Source organism: Morus notabilis, unplaced genomic scaffold (genome assembly GCF_000414095.1).
Source record: "Morus notabilis unplaced genomic scaffold, ASM41409v2 Scaffold87, whole genome shotgun sequence".
NCBI lineage: Eukaryota > Viridiplantae > Streptophyta > Magnoliopsida > Rosales > Moraceae > Morus > Morus notabilis.
The window spans coordinates 103,194-115,171 of NW_010366183.1; the positions used below are offsets into that span (position 1 = coordinate 103,194).

Below are 11,978 nucleotides of genomic sequence, written 5' to 3' on the forward strand. Positions count from 1 at the left end.
TACCAAAAAGCAAAGAGTCTTTTTCTATTTTCTGCTGTAAAACCAACGAGTCTTTGAAACTTTATGCAAGTTAGATATAATAATATGAGACTTTTTTGGGTATGTTATTTTATTGATAGTGTGAGTTTGTAATTATTAGATCTGATTAAAATAATATTCAAATAAAAAAGTACGTATAATAAATAATTTTTTATATAAATTTAATTGAAAAGTAAAAAATTACTTGTTATTTATTTTTTCTTTGTTTATTTCACCGATTTAAATTTTTAATTTCAGTTTTACTACTGTTATTAGTCTCATAAAAAGTCACATCTAATTTTTTTACTATAATTAAAAATTCTTATATAAAATCACATTTTAATTCAAATTAAAAACTCGAATCAACACTGAATGAGGCTTTAATAATACCAAGATAATAATTTAGTCTCAGAAGCCTCTGAGAAGTTTCTCTGATTGACCCAAAAGTTGTTAGTGGAAGACTTGCTGAGATTTAAATCAATTGTCTATTTATACAGTTTGACTATTTATAGCAAGGACAAAATAATTCACTTTAGAGGAAACTTTTAAAAAAAAAAAAAATGTCATACGTGCCGTGCCTCCTGAATTGTTTGATTTAGGACTTCTCAAAACAGACGTAAGAACTAATTCGGTAATTAAAAAAATAAAAAAAAATAAAGATGAAAATGCAAAATCGTGAGAAAATAAGTACTGGTATTAAAAACCTAAAAAAAATAAATAAAAGAAAAGAAAAATCAGTTTGCTTTTTTGTACTAATTTGTATGTATATAGTTTCTTCCAAGAAATTGGTAATGATGTGGTAGAGAATGGTTCAAAGAAAACGACCAGCACTTCATGGATAGTGCCGGCCACTGATGAATTGAAAGCTCCCATGAAAACGTTCTTCAGGCGAAGCCCTTTTATGCTTTGTTTCTTTCCTAAAATAATGTAACTTTAGAAACATGAAAAAAGTATTTTTTTTTTTTTTTTTTTTTTAAAGAGAGAGACAGAAAGAATAAAAAGTTTCACAAGGAACGCGAAGAAAAGATAAACCTTTATCTTTCTCGGACGCACCACAACCACTCCATTTTCTTTCTACTTTGTTCCAAGAGCTTCACCTCAAATTTATTTCGACGGACTACCAAAATGTCTTCTTAAAAAATAACTAAAGAGACAAAAAAGAAAAAAAATTTTTATGGTAGAGTATTAAAAATATATTTTAACGGTACTACATAATTTAGACTCTTCATAATATCACAATTATATCAAAATAAAATGTGCGTAAATTTAACGGTTCGTAACATTACACTGTTAGTATAAATTACATACTTTTAGTACAGAATCTCTAAGGAAATAAAGAAAGAAATGGCACTATTTTTATGACAAAAGTACGTGTTGGATACGAAAAAACTTGCTTTTATCTCATTAATTTCCCCATTATGAATGGATGAAATGCAATATACACTTAAAAATTTAGTGATAGTTTTCAGGCTCTCTTGTATTCATCTAATAGATCCAAGATCCTTATCCTAGCTACTTTGATCGGACCCCATTAAAGCGACCTAGTAATAGATAATTATCTACCTAACAATATATTTGTACTTATCATAATGCTATGTATGATTAAACTTTTATAAACACCTTGGATTTGGGGTCAAAACAAGGCAAAACTAGGTGTTTCTTTAGCAAATATAAGAAAGACAAGAATTAAGGACATGGAGTCTAGGTTTGTTATCCTCTTTTTTTTTTATCTCGTTAGTTGTTCTTTTACTATTCATTTATCACGTCACTGTTATCCTCTTTTTTTTTTTATCTCGTTAGTTGTTCTTTTACTATTCATTTATCACGTCATCTAAATTTAATAATCTAAGTATCTAACAATATAAATATGGACTAAATACAAAAAATACTTAAAAGGAATCACGAGATGCTAAAATATAATTGAAAGGATAGACAATGAGAGACAAGAAAATGGGACATAAAGGCTTCGTTCACTTTGCAGATTTGAGTTTTTAATTCAAGCTGAGATGTGATATTTTTTGAGAGCTTTTCACTGTAACAGAAAAAGTTAGATGTGACATTTTCTGAGAGTTTTTTACTGTAGAAACTTAAAATTGAAAACTCGAATCGGTGAAATGAACGAGACCAAAATCTTTCAAGGAGAAAGGTCGCATTGTGGAAGGATATTAATGGAAGACGAGGGGGTCAATTGAGAATAAAGGCTTCCTCATGTGATGCCCTTGGAAGACAACCTGTACACACGCCGCCCCAATGACCGTGACTTTTCGTTCACATTTATGCACCCAAAATTGTGCCCCACACAAGTGGAGAAAAAAAAGTAGGAGGGACCCAATTGAGAAAGGAATTGAATAAAACACAAAAGTGATCAAATAAAATACGATCAAATGGAGAAAATGAACTCATCGCCTAATTGCATTAGAGAAGCCTCACAAGCCTGCTTTCAGGGTTGCTGTGTCAAGCCATCTTTTCTCAGCCTTCCTTATGAATCATCTCAACCTCATCACTCACCAAAATCCACAACTACTAGTAGCACCATTAATACTACAAGTAGTACTATAACAACAGCCTCATCATCACAGTACAATTTTATACTTGCCACAATTTCTTCTTTGCATCCAAACACACAATTCTCTAACCATGAGTCTCTTCCTTCTTTGGATGAATCTTTTTCTCATTTCATCAGAGCATTCCCCCGATACTTACAAACTCACCAAGCCGACCAACTCCGGTCGCGAGAATATTACCATCTTGCCCTCTCAAACCATGTTTGTCTTGACTATATTGGCCATGGCCTTTTCTCCTGCTCTTCAAAGGCTCGGGATAGTAGTAGTACTGCAGTCGCTTCTTCATCGTCATCTTCTCTTACTCCTCAACCTTTCGATTTCCCTGAGTCGCACTTTTTTTATATCTGCTTCAAGGCAGTGAACTTGAAGTCACAAGTTCTTTATGGAAGCCAAGAATCGGAACTTGAATTTAGCATCCGAAAGAGGGTCATGGAATTCATGAACGTCTCAGAGGAAGATTACACCATGGTGTTCACTTCAAACCAATCCTCTGCCTTCAAACTTCTTTCTAATTCTTACCCTTTTCAGTCCAATAGAAATCTCCTCACGGTTTACGACTTCAAGAGCGAGGCGGTGCAGATCATGACCGAAAACACGAAGAGAAGAGGCGCGAGAGTCTTGTCCGCGGAGTATTCGTGGCCAAGCATGAGAATTCAGACAAGAAAGCTAAGAAATATGATAGTGAGTGCTAGTAGTAGTAGTAATTACAAGAAGAAGGTTAGAAATAAGAAAGGATTGTTTGTTTTCCCTCTCCAGTCTAGAATGACTGGCTCCAGGTACTCTTATCTTTGGATGAGTATTGCAAGGGAAAATGGTTGGCATGTTTTGCTTGATGCTTGTGCTTTAGGACCAAAGGACATGGAAACTTTAGGCCTATCTCTCTTTAAGCCTGACTTTCTTATATGCTCATTTTACAAAGTTTTTGGAGAAAACCCTTCTGGGTTTGGTTGCTTGTTTGTCAAGAAAACTAGTGCTTCACTCCTAACAGATTTGTCTGCCGCCGAAAGCATTGGGATTGTCAGCCTTGTCCCAGCATCAACACAATTAGTACCTCATCATGTGGCTGAAGATCAAGATCAAGATCAAGACAATACAGAGAATGATCAAGAGCCAAAGTTTGACTCAGCAGTACTAAAAGATGATCATGATCAAGATCAAGATAAAGTTCAATCTTCGGAGATCATAGAGTTGGAAACACAAAAGCCCTCAGGATCTAAATTGATCAAGATTGAATGTAAGGGATTGGATCATGCAGATTCTTTAGGCCTAGTTCTGATTAGTGCAAGAGCCAGGTTCTTGATAAACTGGCTAGTGAATGCACTAACTAGGCTTAAGCACCCAAATTCGGAAAATGGGCATTCACTAATCAGAATTTATGGTCCGAAAATGGGTTTTGACCGAGGACCAAGTGTGGCTTTCAACGTGTTTGATTGGCAAGGAGAGAAGATTAATCCAAAACTTGTTCAGAAACTTGCTGACAGGAACAACATTTCTCTGAGCTGTGGATTTCTACAAAACGTATGTTTTTGTGACAAGAATGAGGAGGAGAAAGAGAGAAGATTAGAGACGACTTGTGTTACAAGTAATATTGGAAGAAAAAATATTGACCATATTGAAATGGGAGAAGAGAAAGTGTTGATCAACAAAGAAAGAGATGAAATAGAGGAAAGTGGGATATCTGCAATCACGGCTTCATTAGGATTAGTGACCAACTTCGAAGATATTTACAGGCTTTGGGCATTTGTTGCTCGCTTTTTGGACGCGGATTTTGTGGAGAAGGAGAGATGGAGATACTTGGCCCTTAATCAAACTACAGTTGAAGTGTAACTTTTTCTTTCTTCTGTTTTTTTGGAAGGGGAGAAGTTTGAAGTAAAGTTTATTCTTTCATTCATTTTGCTGTGCAACTATTATTATTATTATTATTATTTCTTTTGGAACTATTACGGTAATACTTATCTTTTTTAACTATCGGTAGTTATTGTTGTTTAAATTATTCGATTAAGATTTTAACGGTATGATATGTGACACTCTGTGATAAAATTTTGTAGTGCACGACATAGAATTGCAATAATTACGTACATATCACATTGTTAAAATCATAATTCAACAATTAGAACATCAATAACAACCGGTAGTTGAAAAGAACATATCTCGCCGGAAATTTTTTCTCATGAAAATGTTCCTTGTTTTTTTCGTTAGGATATAAAGGAAATATACCATACTAGTAGGAAACACTTTTTATAAACTGGCAGATTATATTAAATCATATTTATTAGATTTTAAAAATAATAATTTAACAGAATTTGATAGAAAACTTACCGTTCAAAACCAAAGCTGTTGTCCATTTTTTGTACTCTATCCCAGAATTCTCAATCTTTCGAACGGTAGTAAGCTAGCTGGTGACGATATTTTGCCGATGATAATAATTTAAAGATGAGCTACAAATGGCATCGGATTTCTGCTTCAAGAAACATGTTTCTCTTATTGGAAACATTACGGACCATTTGTATCCTAAAATTACCAATATAAATTCTTTTTGATAATTGATTCAACTATACTTATGTAGTTATTTTGAAGCATATAACATATTAAAATATGGACTAAACGAAAGAAAAATTTTCATTCCTGAAAGTTTCATGATCGACATGTATCGTATAAATGAAACATAAGAGGTAGTCTAAACTGGATAATGAATTAATGCATATTTTACTTAGGCTGAATTAATTATTTACAATCCAAAGGAATATGAGGCTTAGAACATCAAGTGTCTGAATTCAACAAAACTTAGAATTGTTCCAACAAATTTTCTTTTTTCAAGAAAATAGGGCCCGTTTAGTTCGTTGATTCGGTTTTTAATTCGAGTTGAGATGTGATTTTATGTGAGAGCTTTTTACTGTAACAAAAAAGTTAGATATGACTGTTTGTGAGAACTTTTTACTGTAGTAAAACTCGAATTCTAAACTCGAATCAGCGAAATGAATGGGGCCTAAAAAGAATCCGGTCATTTTATAAAGTGGGAAATCAAGTAAAGTTGGTCAGTTTTTGCCACCTCTTTTAAAAAATGTCTCAACTTTTTTTTTTTTTTAAAACCAAATTAATTAGTGACGGACTAATAAATCATTGACAAACACTAGTTTATAATACTTTCTTTTGATAGCGCCCAATCTGTGATTTGACTACCAAAATAATCCAATCATTTTTTAAAAAAACCCATCATTTTTTAAAGGAAAAAAGAGACAAATACTTCTTAAAATGCATGAGTTTAGATTTTTATCTTTAACTTGATTAATATTGTTGATGGCCGTTTTTGTATCAAGCTCATACAAGGGTCCATGTCTAATGATTTTATCCTGTGACGAGACTGGGCTCTGATTCGATTTTAAGTCCCGCTTGGGGAGTTTTAAAATAATTAGGCTAAAAATGAATGGGTGATGGAGAATCCAATCCTAAAATCTTCTATTTGCCTTTTAGGAGTCTTAGAAACCCTTTTTCAGCCTTTGGAGACTCGAAAGTCCAGAATTTAAGTTATGGAACTTTCCCCTCCAATGTTAGATGAGAAGTTTTTCTGCTCCAGAGCTGACAATGATTCATCTCCGTGACAGTTGTTGCTCTAAAGGCATCACTATGGATGCCCCCACAGAGGTATAACCACATATGTCACCATGGAGATACTTCCCATGCTCCAAGAAACTCCTCTGTGACCAAAGATACCTCCTATGCTCTGAGAGACTCCCCTGTGTCTGAAAGTTCTTCTCGTGCTCCATGGAGATTGAATGTGTCAGCTCCATGGAGATTGAATGTGTCAGGTGCTTCAGCGACGGTTGTTTAGCCAAAATCGGAAGGCAGTGTTCTAGAGCTGGTCTGGTGTGTGTTTAGACCTTCGAAAATAGAAATACCTCAAGAGCACCAAATTCAGTCAATTACTCCATGATCTTCAGACCTTGGGAAGATCTAATGTCAGCAAGAATTTCAGACTTGGTCTCCAAATACACCTTTTTTGGCCAATTTATTTGTCAAAGAGGAAAGTCACATGGTACAAGTGCTCTGGAGGGAAATGGTTCGTACAGGCCTCTGATCGTACGGCTCCGGAGCAACCGCTAAAATCTTCCAAACTTCTCCTATAAATACCTCTTAACTTCTTCATTTCGAGGGGGACCGGGGATACATCTTTTGGGACTTTTGAAAAGTTTTTCTAACACTTGAGTTCATCCCTCTAAGAGTTGTTCTTCAAACTTGTGCTCTTCGAATTTGAAGTTCTTCATTGAAATTTCACTCAAAAAGTCTCAAAACACTTCGTTTGATCCGTCCAAACTCATCTACAAACTATATTTAAAGTTTCTGAGGTTTCTCCGGAGGTCCAAAAATCCGCCCCCGTGGATGGACTCCGCCGTCCCGGAGTATGCTTCTAGAAAACCATAAACTTCATCTGCTGATACACATTCTCGGAGGCAACCTGTGTTTGTTCTCTAAGTACGCCTATGAAACAGCCTTATCTACACTTTACGAGTCAGACAGCCGCTCTGGAGGCAACCCGTGCTTGTCCTTAGAGCATTTCTCCTCTGAAACAGGCTTATCCGCACTTTACGAGTTAGACAGCCACTCCGGAGGCAACCTGTGCTTGTCCTTAGAGCATTCATCCTCTGAAACAGCCTTATCCAGACTCTCCGAGTCAAATCTTCATCAACCGTTCGGTTACTCCTCCCACTATATTTTGTCCATGCGATTTTCATGACCGAGTTTAACATCTTCCAACGCGCGTAGTCGAGAGTGCCTCAACAACTTGGCAGCAAAGTAGGTCCTAGAATTTGATTACTTCAACTTACTTTGGGGCTAACTGATCCCCTCTCTTTCGTTGGAGGTCCAACCGTATCAAGCTCTTCTGTGAACGACGTGTGTTTCGTACGCGTCAGTATCGACACTACTGAATTCGGTACTTGCACATGTATACCTTGTACACGTCGTACTCATCGAATCTACCAGGCCCCAACAAATATCCTTTTTAGTCAAATAACTAATTAGACTAAAGGGTATTAATCAAGAGTAATGAGTATAAATTCAAGCTCATACATTCTAAGAATAAGTTCAGCCATTTTTTCTTTTTACTTAATTCAATAAAAATTTGAACATTTATTGAAACAATATTTTAAAAAGTCAGTTTCCTATATGCACATTTTAAAGGACTATCTCCATTTTGACATAAGATTAGAGTTTTCTTCGTGACTTTCTAGACGTTCCAAGTAGTACTTTTTTTTTCCAGGAAAATTCCAACTAGTACTTGATCTACCAAACAGTTGCATAAATAGATCTAATGTAAAATATGTGATAAAATGTAGATGGAAACAACCACGCAACTTAATTTGAATGGAAGCAATCGTTGGACTAGAAACACTTATTGCTTTCTCAACCCCTCGCCCAGCGGCCCAACTCCCAAGTAAACTGGGCCTTTGGCACTGCTGGACATTGTCCAGGCTCAATCCAAACATTTTTTATGTAGCTCTCTTCTTGTCTTCCTTGATGGTAATCACACGGCGCAGATCCACCACAAATACCTTTAGAAAAAGGAAACATAATCGACCCTTAAGGTGTGTTTGGTTTGGGAATGAAAATAGAAATGGTAACGGAATGGAATGGAAAGAAAAAATGATTTATTTGTTTAGTTCTACGTTTACAAATGCAATGAAATAAAATATGAATATTTTCATGTTGACAAAATTACCCCTCATACTAATATAACTAATATCATATATTTTAATATAATTATTTAATAACTAATATTATATATATAAAATTATAAGGATATAATATATATAATTATAATTATAGTTATATAATATTTATTATTATAATACCATCATAATATATAATATAATAAAATAATGATATTGTGATTATTTTATATTATAATGTTACAACTATACTATATTATATTATTAGAAATATAGTATAATTATAAAAAATGTAATAATATAATATGATATAACATATTATAATTATAATATATAATATAGTATATTATCATTTCTAATTATAGTATATTATCTATTATAATATAAATTTATATTGTAATTATGCAACATAATATGATATAATATTATATTACATGATTATTTATAAAATATGAAATTATCATATTTAATTTTATAGAAAATACTACTATCCTAATTATTATTATTATAATTATTTATTACAATATCACAACTATATTATATTATATTTTATTACATTATAATGTTAAATATAACTATTATTATTAATAATTATAATATGACGATTATATTGTATATTATATTAATAATAAATATAATTATAAATTATATATATTAATATTATAGTATTTATAATTATAATATTTAAGGGTAATGATGGAAAAGAAAATTAAAAGAGCTTGGAATTGACATTCTTCTCATATGAGGAAGGAATGATGATTCACCCATTTGATGAAAAAATCATTCCATTTTAAATAGTCATTCCTTTTTTTAAAACTAATCAAACATAAGAATGAATCTTGATTCATTTCCATTCCTTTCCATTTCCCTAACCAAACACACCCTTAATGATATATCAGGCTACTCATGTATCTCTCTATGATGTTTAGAAATCGGCTAGGTAAGACGAACGCTGTTTACATAAGTCTATTTTCTTAAAATAAGGGGAAAAAGGGTGACATTTATTGAAATGGTTGGCTAATTAAAAAAAGGTCAAAAGCCATTGCAGTTTCTTCAAAAAGAATTCCAAAACGATAAAAATATATCTGCAACTTATTAATATAATCATTTTTTTTTTCAAACAGTTAAAAATAATCGAAAATTTTTTTTTCTTCAGACCTAACGTGTACATTCATTATATTTATAGAATGATTAGATTTGTACTGAGAGCAAGAGATCTGTAATGCAAGCCACTATGACAAATTAACAACGTACGTAAGAAATATGAAAAGGAAAAGGTATTAGATGCTAATTATATTTTAGAAGTACTGAATAACAAAAAGTTCTAGTCATAATTTTAGCTTTCGGAACTTTTCTTAAAGTAGTACTTAGGGAACTTTAATAATTTTGCACTTTTTTCTTTTTTCTAAAACTTTAATAATTTTTCATGTCAAATTTAACATGGGCCAGTCGCATAATTATACTCGTATGTTGGGATTTTGGGGTTCATTATAATTGAATGATCATACTTGGACAAAGAAAAAAAGGGAAAGAAAACGATTTTTTTTTTCTTTTCCTTTTTTGGTTCACTCATTGATGAGAATAAGAATTCATATCAATTCTAAACCACCTCAAAAATTGGAATACTCCATCTGAGATGAGCTTATAATTACATGGTAGAAATTAGATTACACGACTTTTACTAATTAAATTATGGTACATAATCAACATGCATCTGTTCGTTTAACTCATACATGCATATAATATACGTATGTATATATATATATATATATATATGCAATGCAATTATCTTGCAATGTATATGTTTATGCATATATAGTGGAAATTACGCTGTAGTATGTATGTATGATTATATTCAGAAGCTGTTATAAGCACAACAACGTTTCAAACGCGGCATTGCTTTGAGCGAAGAATTACATGGTAGAAAATTAAGGCCGTGTTTAGAATTGATCATGTTTTTATTTTTTACGTTTAAAATAAAAACGTTTTCAAAATGACGTTTGGCGCAATAAAGACAAAAAATAAAAATGAAAGTGATTTTTTAGTTTAGTGTAAAATGAGAGAAAAATGAAAAACGATGTTTAGTCGTTTTTCATTTTTTGTTTTTATTTTCTCCTCTCTCAAGCAGAGAGAGAGAAAGAGAGGCATTAATTAGTTTTTTTATACTGAAAATAATCTCTTGATAAAACTACCAAAAGCATTTTCAAAAATGATTTCTGTCTGAGATTGAAAACGTTTTCATTTTCATATAAAAAATAAAATCATTTTGGAACGAGTTCCAAATGCGCCATAAACTTTAACTTAAAAGTTAAAATTAAATATATTCTTGTATTTAAAATGTGGGACTCGGTTTTGTTTTTATCTTATATACGCCCTAATAAAATAGTGTTCTTTTTGAAATTATTAATCGTGTATGTCGAACTAGTTAATTGAGCTCTGATACATTGTGAAAATTGAATTTTCTAAAAGACTTGAGCTTCTAACTCATAAAATCAACCCTGTTAGGGGGGAGTGCCTAGTATTTCTATAAATTAGTGTTTATTTTTATATTTAAATAATGCGACTCGGATTTGTTTTTACGTTTCTACATACTTGACTCGAAATTCACTATATAATGGAAATACTTATAGCATAATCTACATAAGGAAATATTGTGTGATTACAGCGAGGGTAGGTGGGAATAAATAAACAAATTAAAAATGGAACTTCCAAAGGGAGGATCATACGAATTTAATATAATCTCGTTCAGTTCGTTGATTCGAGTTTTTAATTCGAGTTGAGATGTATGTGAGAGCTTTTTACTGTAGTAAAAAAGTTAGATGTGACTAATTCTGAGAGCTTTTTACTGTAACAAAACTCAAATTCTAAACTCGAATCAGTGAAATGAATGAGGCCTAAATTACTGCATCTAACCGTGTATGCAATTTTTAATGGTTTCAACAGGCGAGATCCATCGTGGAAATTCGTTCCATAATTCTCTACTCCCTTAGGTAGCTAGCAAGAATTTTGGGTTAAAAATATTGAATTACCTTCATGCATGCATCAATATGATTCAATCCATAAAATTAGATAGGTTAAACTTTTGAAAAGTATTTATACTTAAAAACAAGAAAAATATAACGCAGCTTAAATTGTGTGTCTAAGGATGCGTTTGTTTTGTTCTTCAATGATATACCGGCGGCTAAAAGCAATCGATTTCGCTTACCATTTGTGTCTTGCCCTTGCAATGAATGCGCGCACACAATAGAGAGCCCTCCTTTTGTTTACCCCGTGAAGCAGGCACTATTATATGGGTATGTTTGGTAGTGATTATTAGAGTCCCAAATTAATTTTCTAGTTATTTACAGTTAAAATTTGTATTTGGTAAAAATTATAAAAAGTGATTCTTAAAAAAAATTTAAAGAATTTACAGTTAAAATAAGAAACAGCCCAAAGACAATTTTGATTTTTAGATTGTGCGGCACTCACCTTAAAATATAATTAATGAAACTTTCATAATACTCATAATACTGCTGGAATCAATACTTATATAATTATAGTTTACCAAACACTTCACTGCTTTTTGTAACATCTGTTTTTTTCAGCACAACTAACAATAATTTTTTTAAAATTTAGAACACTGCCAAACGAGCCCAATATCTCACTCAGAGTCAAATTATAACCTAAAATATTATTCTTCCAAGTTTTAAAATCCTATTCTTTAAGCATGATATATTTATATATATATATA

At 32.3% G+C, this 11,978-nt stretch overlaps 1 protein-coding gene across 1 annotated transcript; it reads left to right on the forward strand.

The window, feature by feature from the left end:
• The first annotated feature begins 2,411 nt into the window (after nt 1-2,411).
• On the forward strand, nt 2,412-4,513 carry LOC21405909 (molybdenum cofactor sulfurase). The gene has a single exon (XM_010109748.2). The coding sequence runs from the start codon at nt 2,412-2,414 to the stop codon at nt 4,407-4,409; it is 1,998 nt and encodes a 665-aa protein (XP_010108050.2). The 3' UTR covers nt 4,410-4,513.
• Nucleotides 4,514-11,978: the final 7,465 nt, after the last annotated feature.

What these genes read in the sequence shown, in the direction of transcription:
- LOC21405909 (XM_010109748.2), top strand. Translation starts at nt 2,412, where the DNA reads ATGAACTCATCGCCTAATTGCATTAGAGAAGCCTCACAAGCCTGCTTT.